Here is an 18,174-nt window from a genome sequence, read left to right as displayed (position 1 = left end):
TTTTTTTTATTGTACGATTACTACTGTATGTCATGGCCGTCAATTCTGATATTTAAGGTCATTTTTCAATTATACTTCACGCCAACTATCAGAGATTTGAGTTAGAGTTAGTACAATGAATTTTCAATGATACTTCACACTACTTATCAAAAATTTGAATAGAAGTCAGATGGGTGTTTATACACCATTAATATTTACATCCTCCTGAAAGGAATGATCTTGCTTTAATGAATTCTAGTGTAATCACAACTAGAATGATATTGAAAGTAGCCATCAACGTAGTATTAAACTTTTTTTTGTTTCGATGGTGAAATTGAAGCATTTAAATTGCCATTGGATACGTTTTTTACACTTAGAAGTATCAATCAGACATTTTTTCGGGAAATTTTTGTCTAACATTGCTGATGTCAGTTGCCAATCTCATTCGAAGCAGATACTTGTAACTGTGGGGCATAACAATTGCATTTGTTGCAATCTTCTAAAAAAATTCAAGGAAATTTTGAAATTAGTGAAATTTACTGGTTAAAGATGCTCCTTGCAGGCACAAACTTGAGAAATAATATAAAGTTTGATGATTTAAATAATATAAAAGTATATTTTTATTATGATAAAGGGATATTTTCTAATTCAGCTTCGCCATGGGACCAAGTACCGGTCCACACAAGGCCGCTTGTATCTGTAAAAGTTCCAGGTCCTTCCATCAATCCATTTTCCCAACTACCTTCGAATACAGCTTTATCAGGCCATCTATATATTCCATGACCATTCATTAAACCATTCTTCCATTCTCCTTTATATACTGCGCCATCAACAGAGGTAAAAACTCCGTATCCTTCGTATTTATCTTCTACAAAATGCCCATCATATGTTGCTCCGCAATCTGTATAAATTCCAACACCATGTCTCTTCATAACACCATCAAATCTTTGCCATTGCCCTTCATATTTTGCATTTCCATCTTTAAAGATAAATACGCCTTCACCTGCACTTGGTGGTGTAGAATCTAGTTCTAACCCCTGATTTTTCCCCTTTAAATTCTTTTTTGGCGGTGGTTTCGCTGCTTCAGCAGCAGGTTTTGGAGGCATTTGAATTTAAAATTTGAATTTTTTCAATGATTCATTATAACATATTTCTAAAATACATTTGTTCGTACGAGAAGTTTTCCAAACTTTGAGTTAATGTCAAGACATTAACTCAAAGTTTGGAAGTCTAATAAGGGGAATTGTAGGCTATGAGGTACTGATTATATATCAGTGCCTCATAGCCTGCAATTCCCATTAGAAATCGGAGAAACTTTGTCCGCATAACTTATGATGCGGACAAAGTTTCTCCCATTTCTACTTAGAATGAAAGGACAAGAGGTATATAGGTACACTATATATCTCTTGCCCTTTCCTTCTTACCTAAAGACTTCCAATCTTATTTTTTTTCCAATTTTTCCCCTAAATTTAAATCTTATATAATATAAATAAAATGCATAATATCAATCACAAAAATTCATGATTATTTTTTTAATTAAAATTGCCGCGCAATTTAAGGTTTTCTGTCACTTTTTGTTAGCCATTTCGGTACGAAACAATCTTCCTTCAGAAGTTTTAAATCAGTATGCTACAATTGATTAACATATTGCGCAACGTATTCATGTGGATGTTCGTCAACTTTTTGATGCCTGTGAAATGTAAACAAATGTTGTTGATTGAAAATTTTGAAAGCCTCCTTGAAATTAAATCTTTCAACTTTTTCGAAAATTTGGGAGTGCAAGTATCCAATGTCATATTGTGCTTTAATTTCCAAAATTTTGTATACATCTTCCTCAAAAAATGTTTTCTTTGGTCTTCCTCTTTCTTTGATGAGATAGCCGAGTAGTACGAAAATTGAGTTTTTTCAAACGTTCTTTTCCGATTGAAAGTGTTTTTGCTGTATCTTCGAGAGTTACATTTGGATTATTAATGTATTCTTAATATTTGTCTTCAATTACATTGAGAACCTGATCGGCGGGAACGGTTGGAAATTGAAAAGTTCTAAGATCTTCTGGGTTTTGGAGACGTATCAAGATATCTTCCATTTTTTTAATTTGTAAATTTTTCAATTTACAATTTAAAAATAATAGTTATTTAATAATTTAAAAATAATAGTTATTTAATAACATTGGATTATTTGATATAAAACAACTTTTTATAAAAAATTGATATAAATTAGTTCAAGGGAAAAATCATAAACTTAATATTTAAAAAGCCAATCCTAAATAAATGCTTTTTTATTATCAAATTTTAAATATTTCAAAATGACGAAATTTTTCAAAATATTTCCCGATATATTATATTTTTCTTCATTCTATTGAAGTCATTATTAATCGCAAATCCAGAGCATCTTCCCTTCACAGTCTCAAACTTCAACACACATTTTCACAAACAAATTTTTCAAACTCATCACCAAAAATCAAAAAAAAACTCACAATTTTTTTAAAATGATATCTATCAAACCGTTTCCTATCAATAATTTGAGAATGAATATGAAAATGTAAAACGAAAAATATACTATCATTTATGCTTTTCTTTAAAACATTGAGTTTTTTATTTTTCAAATAAGATTCTTAAATCAAATATTTGATTTGAACTATTATTTTTATTAAGACTTTTATAATTTTTTAATGAAAAAAAATATTGCGGTTTCATGAATTTTCAATGAATATGTTAGATAATTGAGACATAGATATAATTCCAAGTTTTTTAGATAGCACACTTTACATTTGTAAACTGTCAAAAATGAAGTCAAGCTATTTTTCATGCATTACAAAAATACTTGGATCATTACCAATTTCGTATATTCAGAAGGAAAGAAAATAACAAATCCGAAAGATTTCATCAATTTTCAGTAGCAGCAACAAAAAGGATCATTGAAACATCAAACAAGTTCACAAGCAAATGAAAGTTCAGATGCATTAACTACAACAACAGATTCTGTATCAAAATCGCCATATATTAATTGAATCAATTTGGATTGTTTTGACTTCTTTGCTTCACAATATCGAAGACGAAAAAAAGATAATTTCGATCTTGTGCTTTATCAATGAAACAGAGAATTCATTAGAGTATGCCTTCGAAATTGAGCAATCATCAGATTTTGTTCAATTCTTAATGGCAATAATTGATCAATTTGAATATGATGAGCACAAATGCTACGCAATGGAATTTTTGAGAAACCAAGGAATTATTGAGTGAAACGCAACCATCTTCAATCTCAAGTAATCAAAAAAAGAAGAAATTATTCAACCCAATTTTTAAAAATCTCAATAAAAACTTAAAAATAAAACATTTTATTAGTTTGTATTATGAATTCATAATACAATTTTGTCAAGTGCTCAATATTATTCTCGTCCTGTACAAACATATCAATGTAAACTCAATAAAAAAGTTTCCGCGCCCCTCAGAAAATTGAAAGAAAATTGAGTGTAACCGCGGAAGCTTATTTTGCATATTGAAAGTTTAAAACTAAAAAAACGAAGAGGATTCTACTTGATAAGGTAGAATCCAAAATAAAAAAAATCTTTACTGGCTTTTTGAGAGAAAACTTTTGATAGGCAAAGCCCGTAATAATAATAATAGGAATATCGTAATCAGTATAACAAATAAAAATAAAAATAAAAAAATTGAAAATGTTATAGTTATAAATTGTGAGGCCAATTGTGAGTAAAGTTTTGATCATTACTAATAACACTAGAGTACTAGAATTAAGCATATTTTTGACAAACAAACATGAAAATATTGAATTTTGTGAAATCTTAAAAATGTTAATGACCTTTTTAATGCAGAATCATTAAGTGGATAAATTGCAGAACAGCAGAATCTTATGACTGTTGAGATTGGATTGGTTATTCATGATATTCAAATAATTATTTGAAATAATGTGGTATCGGTCATAATTCTAGGTTTTCTGTAGTAACAATCAGATTAATAAGGTAATTTGTGTGATTATAGTGCAAGCTGACTAAGTAACTCTATCGATAAAATGAAATTGTTATTCTGATTTTGGCATTTTGAGCTAGATGTATTAAATGTAAAACATTTTTTGTATTAAAATTCAAAGTCCGAAGGCTTTGCTAAATATTGAGTGGTTTAAATGGTGAATTTGAAAATTTAATATATGTAAGGGCAAATAAGCTCGGCATTGTCAAATAATCAACTCTGCCGAGCTTCTGCTTGAATAAGGAGCAATGTTAGTTTTCCAATTTTTTTTTTTCAAAATCCAGAAAATGAAGAAAAATCTTCAAAATATATTAGTCACTTTTCCAGGAACTAAAAGTGTAGTGAAAAGTGAGTAATATATTACATTTATTTTATTAAAATTTGATTTTTTTTTGGAAATCCCGTTATTCAATTTCAATTTTCACCATTTAAATCAGAAAATATAAACAAATTAAATCACAGAATCAATTCAATTAATTATATCATATCCAATTCTTGCTATACTTTAGTTCAAAAGCTTTGTATAAATCTATTTATTTATATCATAATAAAGTAGATAGATCTCAGCTATGAAAATATGATGCTATTCTGACACATAATATGAGTTAACATATAATGAAAAAAATTCAACAATGAATAAGAAAAGTAAATCTTTATTCTGACTATATTATAAGATTAATTTAAAAAATAGCACGTATACAAGGTTTTGTAAATTTCATAATTTTGTAGCATTTTTCTAAATATGCTACAAAATTATCATTCTCAATTGAATGATGAATCGAAAGAATTTTGTAGCGTATGATTATTTTCCCTTGAAAAATAAATTAAAAATTTTTGTATATTTAATCATACTGTTTAATGAGCATCCTAATATACTAAAAATATAATGACAATAGAAAATATTCAAAAACTTAATGGCTTTAGATAGTCTTTTCGGGGAATAACTTTTTCAGTGAATCGTCGAACGCTATCCACTCTCATAACATGTCCTCTTAATGTCCAAGGTTATGCAACTTTTATTCCCATATTTATTGATCTTCCAAAATTTCAATATTAAATTAGGCTTCAAAGTTCCTAAAACTTTAGCCATGAATAGGATGTCAATCTCAAAGTCATTTCCTACCTCCTTTAAACATGAAATTAAGAATAAAAGTTAATTTTTTAAAGTTTTTTAGTGATAATTTTTCAATGGAAAATAATCGTATGCTACAAAATTTTCGATTACTGATCGGGTGAGAATTGAAATTTGATGATATCTTCGATAAAAATTGACAATTAAAATTTATTAGAAATGCATCTTTATCAGTGGTACTTTCATATTGATACGAAAAGAAACAGTCATTCTATTTTTAAAATGACCATGTTCCCCGTAAGTTCCATTAAATCCAAATTCTAATGCAAATATTAATCCAAAATTTTGGGGCACACAATTATTTTCCATTGAAAAATTTCTGCAAAAAATGTTATAAAGTAATGGTTTATTCTGAATCCAATAGATGGATAATGTATTTAAATCCCAATGAAATTAGCATCTTATAAGCTACTGATGCCTTTATGGGGTTAAAATTAAATTTGAAATTTTAATTATTAGAAGGACTAATGAATCTTTGAATAAAAGCATCACCTCTGCAGTAGGATGGATGAATCGGAAAGAAATTTAAGGGATTTGACCATCAGTTGAGAAAGTTTGTTCACAAAAACAGCCTGGTGGCCATTAAAATTTTTGAATTAAAATTATATCGTCTTTTTATATAAAATAAATGTATTATTTAATGTACGATATATTGAAATATCAATGTTTTAAAGCTTTATTTTTCAAGGGAAAATAATCATACGCCCTAAAATTTTTGCGATTCACCTTTGAAATTAGAATTGCTATTTATGGGCATATTCAGAAAAATGCTCGGTCGCTGTCGCCCCTTTCGCATTTTTCTGAAAACGCCCATAAATTTCTAATTGAGAGGACGGAAACTTTATTTTATTGAGTTTATGCTTTATAGCTGGACTTATAGGCGTTTAAATACACCCTTAATTCACCAAAATTTAAGGTTAAACGGTGGGGATACCTTTCATTTGACCTTAGAATATTGGGATAGAAAGCTTGTGTGTCAAAAAAATTGAGAGACAGTCAGAAAGTGATAACTCAACCCTTAAGCGAATCTCGACAATTTATAAATTCAGCTAAATATCAAATCTTCTTTATATTACTAGCTATGACAAACCGAGTTGTATTCTAGTTTTGACAAAGAGAGCAGGCCAATACGATTCTTATCTTCTTTTGCTCCCAAAATATAAAGTAGCTGAGAGATGGGAATGTTTTAGAACAGCTTTCTATGTTGACACAACAATGTAAGGTGTTCAGCATGTTCCTTCTGCAGACCAATTCAAAGATTGGATTTCCAAACTTAAATAAAATACAAAACTTGCTTAAAAGCTCTCCATATGGCCACAAGTTCACGAAAGGTGACAGACATTTCAGAATTTATACTGATAACTTAAGAATCAGTAAAGATGAGAAAGAGAAGAAATGCATTAACCTTCTCCCAATGATCAAACCCGGAATCAGAGAAGGCCTCATTGATAGCACATGAAGAAACAAATAAAAGAAGGCGCCACATAATTGCATTCGAACCAATTACAGCTGTTGGAAATGATTCTTTTGGTATTCATTACCACAGTTAAGATACAGTAGTTTCTGATATAGTATTCATTGTGTTTGATAATTGCGCAGAATATAATTATTATTGCGCTGTTTTCACGCAAATAAAACGTGTCCGAAAAGTTCCAAACGAATAGGATTATCTCTTACTAATGATAAACTACTTCAATAATGCTTTTGTCCAAATGAAAGCAGGAGATTTCCTAATTCTCGACCATATCTATATCAAGAACCATAAAATGATAGCAATGGCTCTCGTGTGGTTCGGAATTAAAGCAGGACTTTCCGAAATGAGAATTTTTTTTACAAATTCAACTTTATCATTGGATTGGACTTGACGTATTCGATTCACCAACAATTCCAACAGATAAATCTCTCGAATCAGGAAACATTCATACAATTTTCCCGGCAATTTACTTTGATCCTGCAAATAGCAATGTTCCTGATGTATTCGAGTATATTAGTGTTAGATTTGGAAGCTCTGGAATTAAATACGTTTGTTTGAAAAGATTTTAATTTAAAATCTTTTTTATTTTTTTAATTACACTGAGAGATCCAATATAGATACTTAAACTGTTTATAGAGGAATGATATTTTTGATAAAAAGTTCAAAACATTTTCAGAATATCTCTAAGTTGCCAAAATCATTAAAAGGGCGCACGTGACATCGCAAAACAATGCTATTTAAATGCTACACTTTTAATATCTGGAGCTGTATAGTTTATATTCAATATTATCTGTTTTTTTATAAGTCATATGATCTATCACCAGTAAGAAAACTTCCTAATAAAGTAAATGAATGCTAGTAGAGTTATGCAAAATCTATCATACTCCCAATATTTTATCATTCATTTATCTATAGATTGTATTGCTAATTGACTATATCAATACTCATTTTCTTTGAACTAGAATCAAATAAAATAATTAAAAAGAGATTAATGACAAAATTTCGAAATTTCAGAGTGAAATATGAATGAAAATGCAAATTTTGAGCTACAAACATATTCATTCTAGTCAGTATATAGGTAAATCCGCATTTATTGTAAACCAGTGTAAGAATTTTTCAAAGATTTTTATTGTAAACTATCGTTTAACGGCGGCCAACTCAGAAACTGTTTCAGTTAAACCGTCACACTTACTCATGTCGGCTACACCGCTCTCCGTTGTAAGCGAGGATTTCACGATTGTTGAGTATTTATTGCAATTACAATTAAAAGCTCCGCAATTCAGACTTAAAGAGTGCTTAGATATTTCAAACCAAACATCAAACGAAAAATTTTTGACCTACGTTTCAAATATGCCTAACGCAAATATCGTCGATGTATTGATTTCACTTGATAAGCTTCAGCAACCTCTTTCTGATATTATTAATCGCGGTGTTAGAGTTAATCCACAAGTTGGCCTTCGTTTCAAGACTAACGGTTTCGATATCAACCGTGATGAGCAGACATTTGAAGTATTACACCTTGCAATTGCTCTTGGAACCATCCAAAACTTCGAAATTCAAGGTGGAGAAATCAAGGAAGTTTCATACAACAGGAACGAGCCAACACCATCCGATCTTCTTCCACAATACGATACACTTCGTCTTAATGAAGACAATGAGTTCATCATTTACAATCAGAACCAAGTCAAAGCTACACACCTTGTCAGATTCGATGGAGGCGATAATCTTTCACCGGATCCACCAGTCTTCACACGCTGTGCTGTTTGTGGCAAAGACAACGCTACATTATGGTGCGAAAACGATTGCATCAAATTATGCAGCGAATGTGATGAAAAGACACACAAATCCAATCCAGTCTTCGAGAAACATACACGTGTAGCACTTACAGAGAGTCAGGCCGACTTCCAAACATGTCCTCTCCATCCAAAGAATCGTGTACAATATTATTGTCCGAAATGTCATTGTCCAGTCTGTTTAGAGTGCAAGATCCACGGCAGCCACTCCAAGGGTGAAGCTGCTCGTCACCATCTTGTTTCTGTTGCCGAAGCATTCAACAATACTCGTCAGGAACTTTCAGCACCGAACAAGTCATTCGAAAACCGCCAGCGAATGATCAAAGAACGACTTCTTAAAGTTGATCGTCGTCTTGACGAACTCGTCAGTGGCGAAACCGACATAATCAACCAGATCAAACTTGCTGCACAGAAAGCCATTGAAGAAGCCCATCATCTCTATCTCCAGAAGTCACAATCACTTAAATCAGCACGAACAGAGCTTGAAAGGAAGATGAATGAAGTTGAATATCTCGAAACAATGATTTCCACGCATCGCGATACATCAGAACCACTTGACTTACTCCAAGCTAACTTTGCCAACAACACACTTCTTTCTGAGATCAAGAAAGACTCAGATCTCCCTCTTCCTCCCGAAGACGACGGAGAAATCGTCATCAAGACATTCATGTCAATCGGAATTGACAAGAAACAGAAGTCAGAAATTCTCAACCGCGATGTCCATTTGAACGAATTAGGAACAGACTTCACAGAATCAACTGTTGGAACACAGGAGTCACAGAGATCGAAGCGTTCTAAGGATCCAACACTCGGAACAGTCATGAATACTAACTACCAGAATTCAAAGGATGTAAAGATTTCATCACTTGCAAGGATGGCACTTCGCAAGAAAGAGAAGTACTCACGCCAGGGAATTGATCTCGATTTCGTTCCTTTCAACCACTCAAAGATTCTCTCCGACGAAGTTTCTCGTACTGAAATTTATTTGACACTCCCATTCAAATCCACTCCACAGACAAAACTTCTCTACTCATCAGAACGCGATGGCCGCAGTGTTGAGAGAATGCACAGCTGCATAGATGGAACAGGAATCACTGCTGTTCTCGTAAAAGTCGGTGATCATGTTTTCGGAGGATTCGCAGCTTCGAAGTGGAACTCTGATGGAAAGTCATTCGGTCAGAACTCATCTAGTTTCTTGTTCTCAGTCGATAGAGACGCGTTCATTCCTCACAAACCTCTCTCTGATGAACCAGTCTGTCTATGGGCAGATAGTAACAGTATCACATTCGGTAAATACGACTTGAGACTCGAGGGAAACCTTGATAAATGCAGTTCGACAATCGAAAACAACTTCGGAGTTGGTTTCGAATACGGAAGCAATGTGTGTAAGACATTTTTAGCTGGTTCACCTGTTTTCAAACCAGACATTGTTGAAGTTTGGGGATTCTTCTCAGATTCAAAATAAAATCAATCTTTTTATTTTTATTTTTTTTATTTTTTTTATTTTTTTAAGGATGTCAATTCGGAAAATTGTTTTCATTTTAGGAGAATATAATTTTCCTTTTGGAAAATTTAAAAAGTGAGACGCGCAGGATTCGAACTTTTTTTAAAAGTTGATTTAAATATATTCTAGTGTGATTTCTAAGGATAATATCATATAAGGGTTTCGTTTTGCTAAAATTGTCACTTTTATAGCATATTTGTTTTTGGATGTTTTGCGAAACCAAAAAAAAACTATGATATACAATGTGTGTGTAAAGAAAATACTTTATTTACTAGTTAAAAAATCATTTGGTATTGATCAAGTTATTTTTTCTGGATAAGATATTATATGGATAATTGGATAGAAAATACAATTATATAATCTTGTACCTGGTTTAATTAAGCTAATTGTCATCAGAAACTTGTAATTTTTATGAATTTCAGATTTTCTTTTCATTACTGCTTTTCTTAATAGGTCAAGTTCTTATTTACGTTATAAAGTATGATATTGACAAATATCAAGTTATCATGTTTTTTGAGAAATTATGAGAAACAAACAAAAATGAAAAAGATAGGAATAGCAATGAATAGTGATGTGGGTATAGAAAATGTAAGAGATATTGTTGCATGCTAAGTTCGGTCAACGATAGGAATTGAGGGGAAATTAATCGTCGAGGAAGTACGATTATGTAAAGTAAAAAATGTTGTGGGATTTTTAATATTGTATATAATTTTATAATAAAATTTTTGTGAGACATTTTAAGAAGCACATATAATTTTTTGAATTTAAAAATTAAAGTAGTGTTGAATGAATTTAGTGATTAATTTAATACGGATATTTCTCAAAATTAATCAAAAATAGGTTTTCAGAGAACTTTTGAGATATCTTTTCAAAATGTCTTTTTGAAAATATATAAGTATTATATCAAATTGAAAAAAGGTATTTATCAAAATTCTAAATTCTTAATAAAAAATAACTTTTCAGAGGATTGTGATTTTGAAAGCATGAGTAATAAGTAAAAATATCTACGATTTTAATGAGGGAATTGTTCCTTATGAGGTATACATTATAACTATATACCTCATAAGGAACAATTCCCTCTTGATAGCTGGGAAACTTTCTCTGAATAACTTATCATTTGGAGAAAGTTTCCCAGCTATCTATTAGAAACTAAAGGCTGTGAGGCACTAATATATAATCAGTGCCTCATAGCCTTTAGTTTCTTATTAAAAACGAGAAAACTTGTTCGAAATGATAAACAATTTCGAACAAGTTTTCTCGTTTTAAGGAGGGAATTGTTCCTTATGAGGTATACAGTATGAATATATACCTCATAAGGAACAATTCCCTCTTGATAGCTGGGAAACTTTCTCTGAATAACTTATCATTTGGACAGAAAAAGTGACACTTTACATGGCAAAAAATAGAACCTTACTTTTGAGATACTTGAGATTGAAACTGAATCTTATGAGGCGGTGATCTTGAATCACTACCTCATAAGTTTCAGTTTCATATAAAATTTGTTGCAATTTGTTATTCTTTTGCAATTATTTCTTATAAGATTTTACATCTTTTAGCGGGGAATGTTTGTTATCATGTATATATTATAAATATCTACACGATAACGAACATTCCTCGCTAAATTGCTGAGAAACTTTGAGGAAATGTCGAACAATTTCCTCAAAGTTTCTCAGATTTATATAGATCACTAGAGTCCCCTAGGCACTGATTCTGGTTCAGTACCTAGGAGGCTCTAGTTCTCTAACTAACTGATAAAATTTTTTTAAATTTTTGGATATTGCTACCTGTGAAGCACTGACTTCAAGTCAGTACCTCACAGGTAGCAATTACATTGAAAGATGGGAGAAACTTTGTCCGAATGTTAAACTATTCTGACAAAGTTTCTCCCATTTGTAGTGGAGATGGAAGGCTTTGAGGTATATTGTATTAATATATACCCCAAAGCCTTCCATCTCCACTTGAAAGTGTCCAAACTTTGGGTTAATACTTTGCAATTAACCCAAAGTTTGGACACTTTCTAGAAGGAATTGGAGGGTAAGAGATATACATTCATATGGTATATCTCTTACCCTCCAATTCCTTCTTAAAATGGGAGAAACTTTGTCCGAATGTTAAACTATTCGGACAAAGTTTCTCCCATTTTTTGAAGGAATTGGAGGCTATGAGATACTGATGCAATGTCAGTAACTCATGGCTTCCAATTCCTTCCTAAAACTCATAAAAGTGGACATTACATGCATATAAAATTTGACATGTAAAGTCCACTTTTTGTGAGCGGGGATTTGACTCCGTCAAATCCCCTTTTTCGTTTACGAGAAAGCCAAATTCTCTCAAAAAGTTAAGTAGGACCAAATTTTTATAAAAAAAATCCAATTTCATTATGAATGTTAATTAATTTATATAATTATTGAATAAAAAATTTTCTTTGAGATTATGAAAAGTTCTTTGAAAAGTTATTTTTTCTCATTTTTAAATATTGTATTAGCCTATTTATTTATAATCCAAATTAAATAACTTTAAATTCAATATTTAAAGAATAATTTTGAAGGAATTGAGTTACTTCCCCCGACGATAAAATTGAGAGGTTTACATTTTGACCGAACTTAGCATGCAACAATATGAATGCAAAGCAATCAGTATTTAGGATATTGACCATAGATTTCGAAAAAAAATGCTGCATATTGAGCGAAAACTATGATTATATTATAAGGCTGTCATTTAAAGCATAATGAAACTATTCCTTTCATTTAATCGAATAAGTAGTAAAGATTTTTGAATTAGCTAGAATACTGATGAGATGTTTTCACAAATCAGATTTTTAATCTCTATAATGCATAATTCACTCAATATCTCAATTTTGATATTGCGAATATTTTGCTATCGTTTCGCAATTTTGACACAATAGCAAGAGGTTCTATAAGCATTATTATCAACGTAAAATCTGAATATCATATCAGAAAATGTCGCAAATCTGACATTTACCCGACCAAATAGCAAAAATAATTGAATACTTTTCGCAAAAACTTTAAAAATCGATAAAAATATGAAATATAGATATTAAAGAGACTTTTTATATAATATTCATAAAGATTTTCCAAAAATATGATACCGCAAAATTAAAAAAGTGACGTCTTGAGTGGAGTCAAAGGTCGAAATTGCTAGCTAAATGTTTTTTAGCGAAATTGCGTATTGTACGTTTTTTTCGCAAAACGAAACCCTTATATCATATTTAAAATAAGAATATACTAGTTTGGGTGGTATAATTTTTTCGATAAATTTGAGAATATGTACGTTTAGGGCATCAAAAGCGTCAATTCGCTCAGCGAAATCTGAGCTAGCTTCGTTCTCGAAAGAATAGGGAAGGAGTGAAAGAGAGTGATACAGATGTTGACACATTCATATCATTTCAACAAATTTTGATCAAATTGAAATTCAATGAAATTCAATTCACTTCATATCCTTCAGTCAGTACATTGACATCCTTCTACATCACAATGATAACTCGTACATCAATAGTTCTACAACTAACTCAGAAAAAACAAGATTTTTACTTCCAGCTTACAGCTTTTAAAAAGTTTCGATGATAAAAATCACTCTACTCTTGTTTATCGATATGTTGTGATAGTAGGGAAACGTATTCTTATCGATATTAATAAAAATATTTTTACGAAAATCTGAACCAATTACAGAGTTATTCATAAAGTTTATGATAACTGTAATTACTTCATCTTTGCTTTATATTTGAATAAACAATTTAATTTAATTTGCATAATTTTTTTAGTTGAAAAACAGGAAACTTATTTGAGTTTGTATTATTTTTATCGTTCAATTCATTGTATCAGTGAGTGATCCAGATATTTAATATTTTGAAAAAATTTATTAATTTGATTAACAAATTTTAATCAAAATAGCAAAAATCTATTTGATAGCTGTAAGCAAACAATAACTTTTATTTCAAGCAAAATCACTTATTTTCATCTAAACGTATAAAATTGTCAATTTTATGAGAATAAATTTAAAATCTCATGAAATATAAAGAAGAGTAATATTTTTCAAAAAAAAAAAAGGTAGTGGGGCCTCCAGGCACTTCGTGCCCTCTAGCCCTGAAGATGTTTAGTATAACTTTGTCCGGACAAGTAAGGGTCTATCGTCGCTACAGGAAAAGTTACGGGCGTTCCAAGGAAGTATACTTTGAGAAGCCTTTTTCCCCTTATAGAATGAGATAGGACGGTTATTTTTACAAAACTGACAACACTTTGACGCGAGTAGTTTTTGAGCTGAACAAAAAGTGTCATATAAACATCTGTCAAAAACCGCTTTTTTAACTTCACTTAAAAATGCCACGTAAGCTACGTAAAGAATATACGTAAGAGGAAGAGAGCATTGAAACATCCAATAGTAAGACTAACACCACAACAACAGTTGCAACAACAAATGATGAATGACCCCCTATGTTGCAACAAATGTCAAGCAACCCTATGCTTTTAAAACCGAGTTATTGGTGCACAGAGTGGAGGTTTAAGAGCGGCACTTTTAGCGAAAATGGCAGGCTATGGTGGAGCTGCAGACGGAACAGCTTATAACCCTCAAAGTCAAATGAATTTGAGTTCACTCAAAAATAAATAAAGATGTCAAAAAGTCAAACATAGACATACAGAAACAAATAAGTGAAAACGAAAAGAAACTAGAATATGACAGACACACAAAGAAACTCAATGAGTTAAACGTAGAGAAAAAGAAGAAAGAAGAACAACTGAAAGAACTAAGTACAGAGGAATATGCGAAAAAAGTGTCAGAAAAAGCAGCAGAAGTAGCAAAAATGGAACAAGATGTTATAAATTTGAAAAAACCATACTACTCAATATAAAGTACTGAAAGATGAAGAAATAAAACAAAAGCCCTGAAGACATATATGGATAGCGATGAGTATAAAAAAGAAGTTGAAGCAAATGTAAAGGCAGAAAAAACTTTTACAGTTGCAAAACCAAACCGTACAGTATGAAAACTTAGCACAAGAAAGTAAAAATAACGACGCAGCCATGCAAAAGGCAATGAAAAGCGCAGAATATATAAAAGCTAATAATGACTGTTAGATGCCCAAGCCAACGCTAAAGCAGCCCAACTTATAGGGTCAATAAGGACAAAAATACAAGCGGATGAAAGACAGTTCAAATGAAGCTTTAATGAATGCTGACTTTAAGAACGCCTTCGAAGCTCTTCATAGTAAGGTGAAACTAGTGAACGACTTCTCATCTGGAAAGAAACTGAAGTCTGAAGGTTTCGACAAAGAGTTAAGAGTAGCACAAAATATGACGAAAATAACAGATGCAGCAACGAGACAGGCAGTTCAAAGTGCCTATGACGCCGTTTAGAGCAACTGTTGTGGAAAGTCAAGAAAAAGAGTTACAACAGACCAAAACAGACCTAGTAAATGCTTTCTTAAAAACGAAAAGTCAGGTAGGACATTATGCTGCAGATGGAACATATGTGCCAGCTGGTGGAACTTATATACCAGCTGGTGGAACTTATATACTAGCTAGTGGAACTTATATACCACCAAAACCCTCCAAGAGAAGCACCTGCACCAGGACTACCTAAAACATTTACATCGTCACATGGACACAGACACAGGCATGCACCAAAACCAACACAACAACCAACACAACAACAACAGTTCAAAACACTGCACCACAACCAACAGTTCAAAACACTGCACCACAACCAACAGTTCAAAACACTGCACCACAACCAACAGTTCAAAACACTGCACAGCAACAACCACAAACAGAGCAAGGACATAAAAGAAGTAGAGAACAAGGAAACCAAGAATTCTTAAAAATGCTTAAGGAAAATTATGGTTACCCAGATACTCTTGACTTTAGTGACAGATATAAAGAAGCTATTAGAAAGTTCAAGGAAGGAAATACTGACCCGAACCTATTTAGCTTTATGGTTCAGCACCAAATGGATATAATTTCAAACCTGGAAAATACAAGCTCGCTAAGGGATATGATTTAATAGCATATCATCCAAATGACATGACTGAATTTACTCCGAGATATTTGGTGTCAGAGATAAATGATAATTCAACTATCTTCATGAAACACGTAAAAAATAGAGACGGAACGAAAGAAGAAAGGGTTATGAATGCGGATGACTTAAATAGGGAACTTGTTAAAACGGTCTCGGAATATATGAAATGCCAGCAGATGAGGTACAAGAAACTCCACAGGAAGAAGTTCAGATACAACCAGACATGGAAGAAATAGTTCAGCAACAACAGCTAGAAGAGCCTGAAGGAAACGAACAAGTCCCTCCTTTGGAAACTAACTTCACAGAACTAGATGAAGATTTGGAACAGCCGAAAAATCTTGACCCTCAACAAGAGTATGAGGTGAATATGGAATCTTTCCAAGAGTCTAAGAAAAATTCGGCTGACATAGTAGAAGAATATCGAAAAATGTTCGCCGACATACAAAAGACTCCAACATCAGATGAAAATATTCAGCATAGAATGAAGAACTGAAAGAAAGTGTACGCAAATACAACAATCCTTTTTACTTACGACCATATAACGTTCAATCTTTGGCTGAACTCGGTGAAAATAAAAGGTTAAATTTCACCAAAACATATAGAAATGAAACATTGTTTTAAAGTTCATTTAGAACCTAACCAATATGGAAACAAACCTACTTTTGTTTCTGCAGACTATGGAACTACAATGAGATGGGGTCATAAAGCTATATCGGATAGGTGGTTCATAAACTTACAACCTCAATTCCAAGAAGTTGTAGACGCAATGGAAGTGAATGGTGAACCAGATATAGCTGTATTTTCAGCGCGGCTTTAATGCCATTGAAAGATATGAAAGATGCAGATATTTTGAACCAGTATGAAATGAAATGGCTGATGGAAATATAACACCTGACGTTCTAGAACATTTATCTCAAAGAACTACACAGAACCATAGAGATGATTATATTTGGTGAAGAGTTTAGAAAGAAAGTTAGGGAGAGAGAAGGAAGAGAACCTATTGTACATGACCTTGCAAACGAAAGTTTGCAAAATGTCATAAAAACTTACTTTGCAGACAATGAACCGAGAATGGATGAATATTTAAGAAAACTCAAATGGACAGTACCAAATGAAATGTTAGTATTGAAAAACATGTTCCTTGACAAAATAAAACCAACTACAGAAATAAATGACGCAAGACTGAAACATTGGGTAAAAGCTTTCCCATTCACAAAAGATATTATTGGTAACATGGAAAGAAAACCAGAATGGCTACAAAAACATATATTTGGAAACAAGCTTATTCCATATGGACAAGCTCTGTTTGAAGAGCTTGAACCGGAAACTCAGGAAAGAGTCATGCAAACAATACGCGAAGACTCAAATACAAACTATGACAAAATCTTTCTAGGATATAGGTTACCTGAGATGGGCGACCAGAGCCCAAAGGCAAAAAGGACATGGGAAATTTACAACATACTAGGTGAACATGAGGCAAAGATGCAACAACTTGAAGCAGAGGGCAAGTTACCAAAAGCGACACCAAAGAAGAAGAGTAGAACAAAGTGAAAATAGTGAAGAAGTAACTTCATCTAGTGAAAGTAGTGGCAATGAAGGAAAAAGAAGAGTTAAAAACTCAGTCAGGAAGAAAGTAAAGCTTGGTCCGAGTGGGTTCTATTATGACACATAAATCCAACTATTCTATATTTTTACCCATATGAAATGTACGCCGCTCAGAAATATAACGCCAACAGTTTTGGATGCCATGAACGGAAATGTTTCCGAATGGTATAACGAATGCGACAATGCCATTAGAAGGTCAGAAATAGTTCCTGGAACTTACGAATATACAACTGCTGTTTCTTATGGAAACGTAGGTGAGTTTGGAGAAGGTTCTTCAACAACAGTAGATATTGCTTGCGACAGGTTCATATTATTTCTATTGACAACTCATTCTTATACGTGGAACAAGACATTGAAATAAAACCTTCTGCCAAGTTGTCTGACAAGAAAGGTTGCAATGGAATTTTCTATGTCGGATACCAATATGCTCCAGAAGTTTTCATGGGATATAAGATATATTCTAACTCTGACTTAGTTCAAACAGTAACATGGGCAAACTATGAATGGTTCGCTTTGAGAAACTCAGTACACAACCACAAAGCTAGAGAACAAACAGACCAGTATGCAAATATTGAGAAAATAAGAAGACTTGACCCTAACGTTCCAGGAGTTTATGTTAACCTTTCTGGTTCAGATGGAACTGCTGCCACTAAAGTAAAACTGAAACT

At 32.2% G+C, this 18,174-nt stretch overlaps 3 protein-coding genes across 3 annotated transcripts, besides 4 other annotated features; 2 read left to right on the top strand and 1 right to left on the bottom strand.

Moving 5' to 3' along the window:
* Positions 1-547: 547 nt before the first annotated feature.
* On the bottom strand, positions 548-1,118 carry TVAGG3_0088370 (1-phosphatidylinositol-4-phosphate 5-kinase protein; the record flags this gene model as incomplete). The annotated part of the gene is made up of 1 exon (XM_001313002.1): positions 603-1,085. The coding sequence occupies one exon, from the start codon at positions 1,083-1,085 to the stop codon at positions 603-605; it is 483 nt and encodes a 160-aa protein (XP_001313003.1).
* Positions 1,119-1,192: 74 nt separating this feature from the next.
* Positions 1,193-1,399: a mobile genetic element.
* Positions 1,400-6,021: 4,622 nt separating this feature from the next.
* TVAGG3_0088350 (zinc ion binding) lies at positions 6,022-9,849 on the top strand (the record flags this gene model as incomplete). Its single annotated transcript, XM_001313003.2, has 1 exon — positions 7,766-9,829. One exon carries the CDS (start codon positions 7,766-7,768, stop codon positions 9,827-9,829), a length of 2,064 nt encoding a protein of 687 aa, XP_001313004.1.
* Positions 9,850-11,130: 1,281 nt separating this feature from the next.
* Positions 11,131-11,217: a mobile genetic element.
* Positions 11,218-11,245: 28 nt separating this feature from the next.
* Positions 11,246-12,185: a mobile genetic element.
* A 4,347-nt stretch (positions 12,186-16,532) lies between these two features.
* Positions 16,533-18,174: part of a mobile genetic element that runs on past the window's edge.
* On the top strand, positions 17,183-17,452 carry TVAGG3_0088320 (protein of unknown function, DUF4106 family; the record flags this gene model as incomplete). The annotated part of the gene is made up of 1 exon (XM_051222365.1): positions 17,183-17,452. A coding segment is annotated over one exon (270 nt), but the record flags the coding sequence as incomplete, so codon positions are not given.

This window comes from Trichomonas vaginalis, chromosome IV, assembly GCF_026262505.1.
Source record: "Trichomonas vaginalis G3 chromosome IV, whole genome shotgun sequence".
Taxonomy (NCBI): Eukaryota; Parabasalia; order Trichomonadida; family Trichomonadidae; genus Trichomonas; species Trichomonas vaginalis.
Note: the sequence above shows the minus strand (reverse complement) of the source record. Positions and strands in the feature narration are given on the sequence as shown.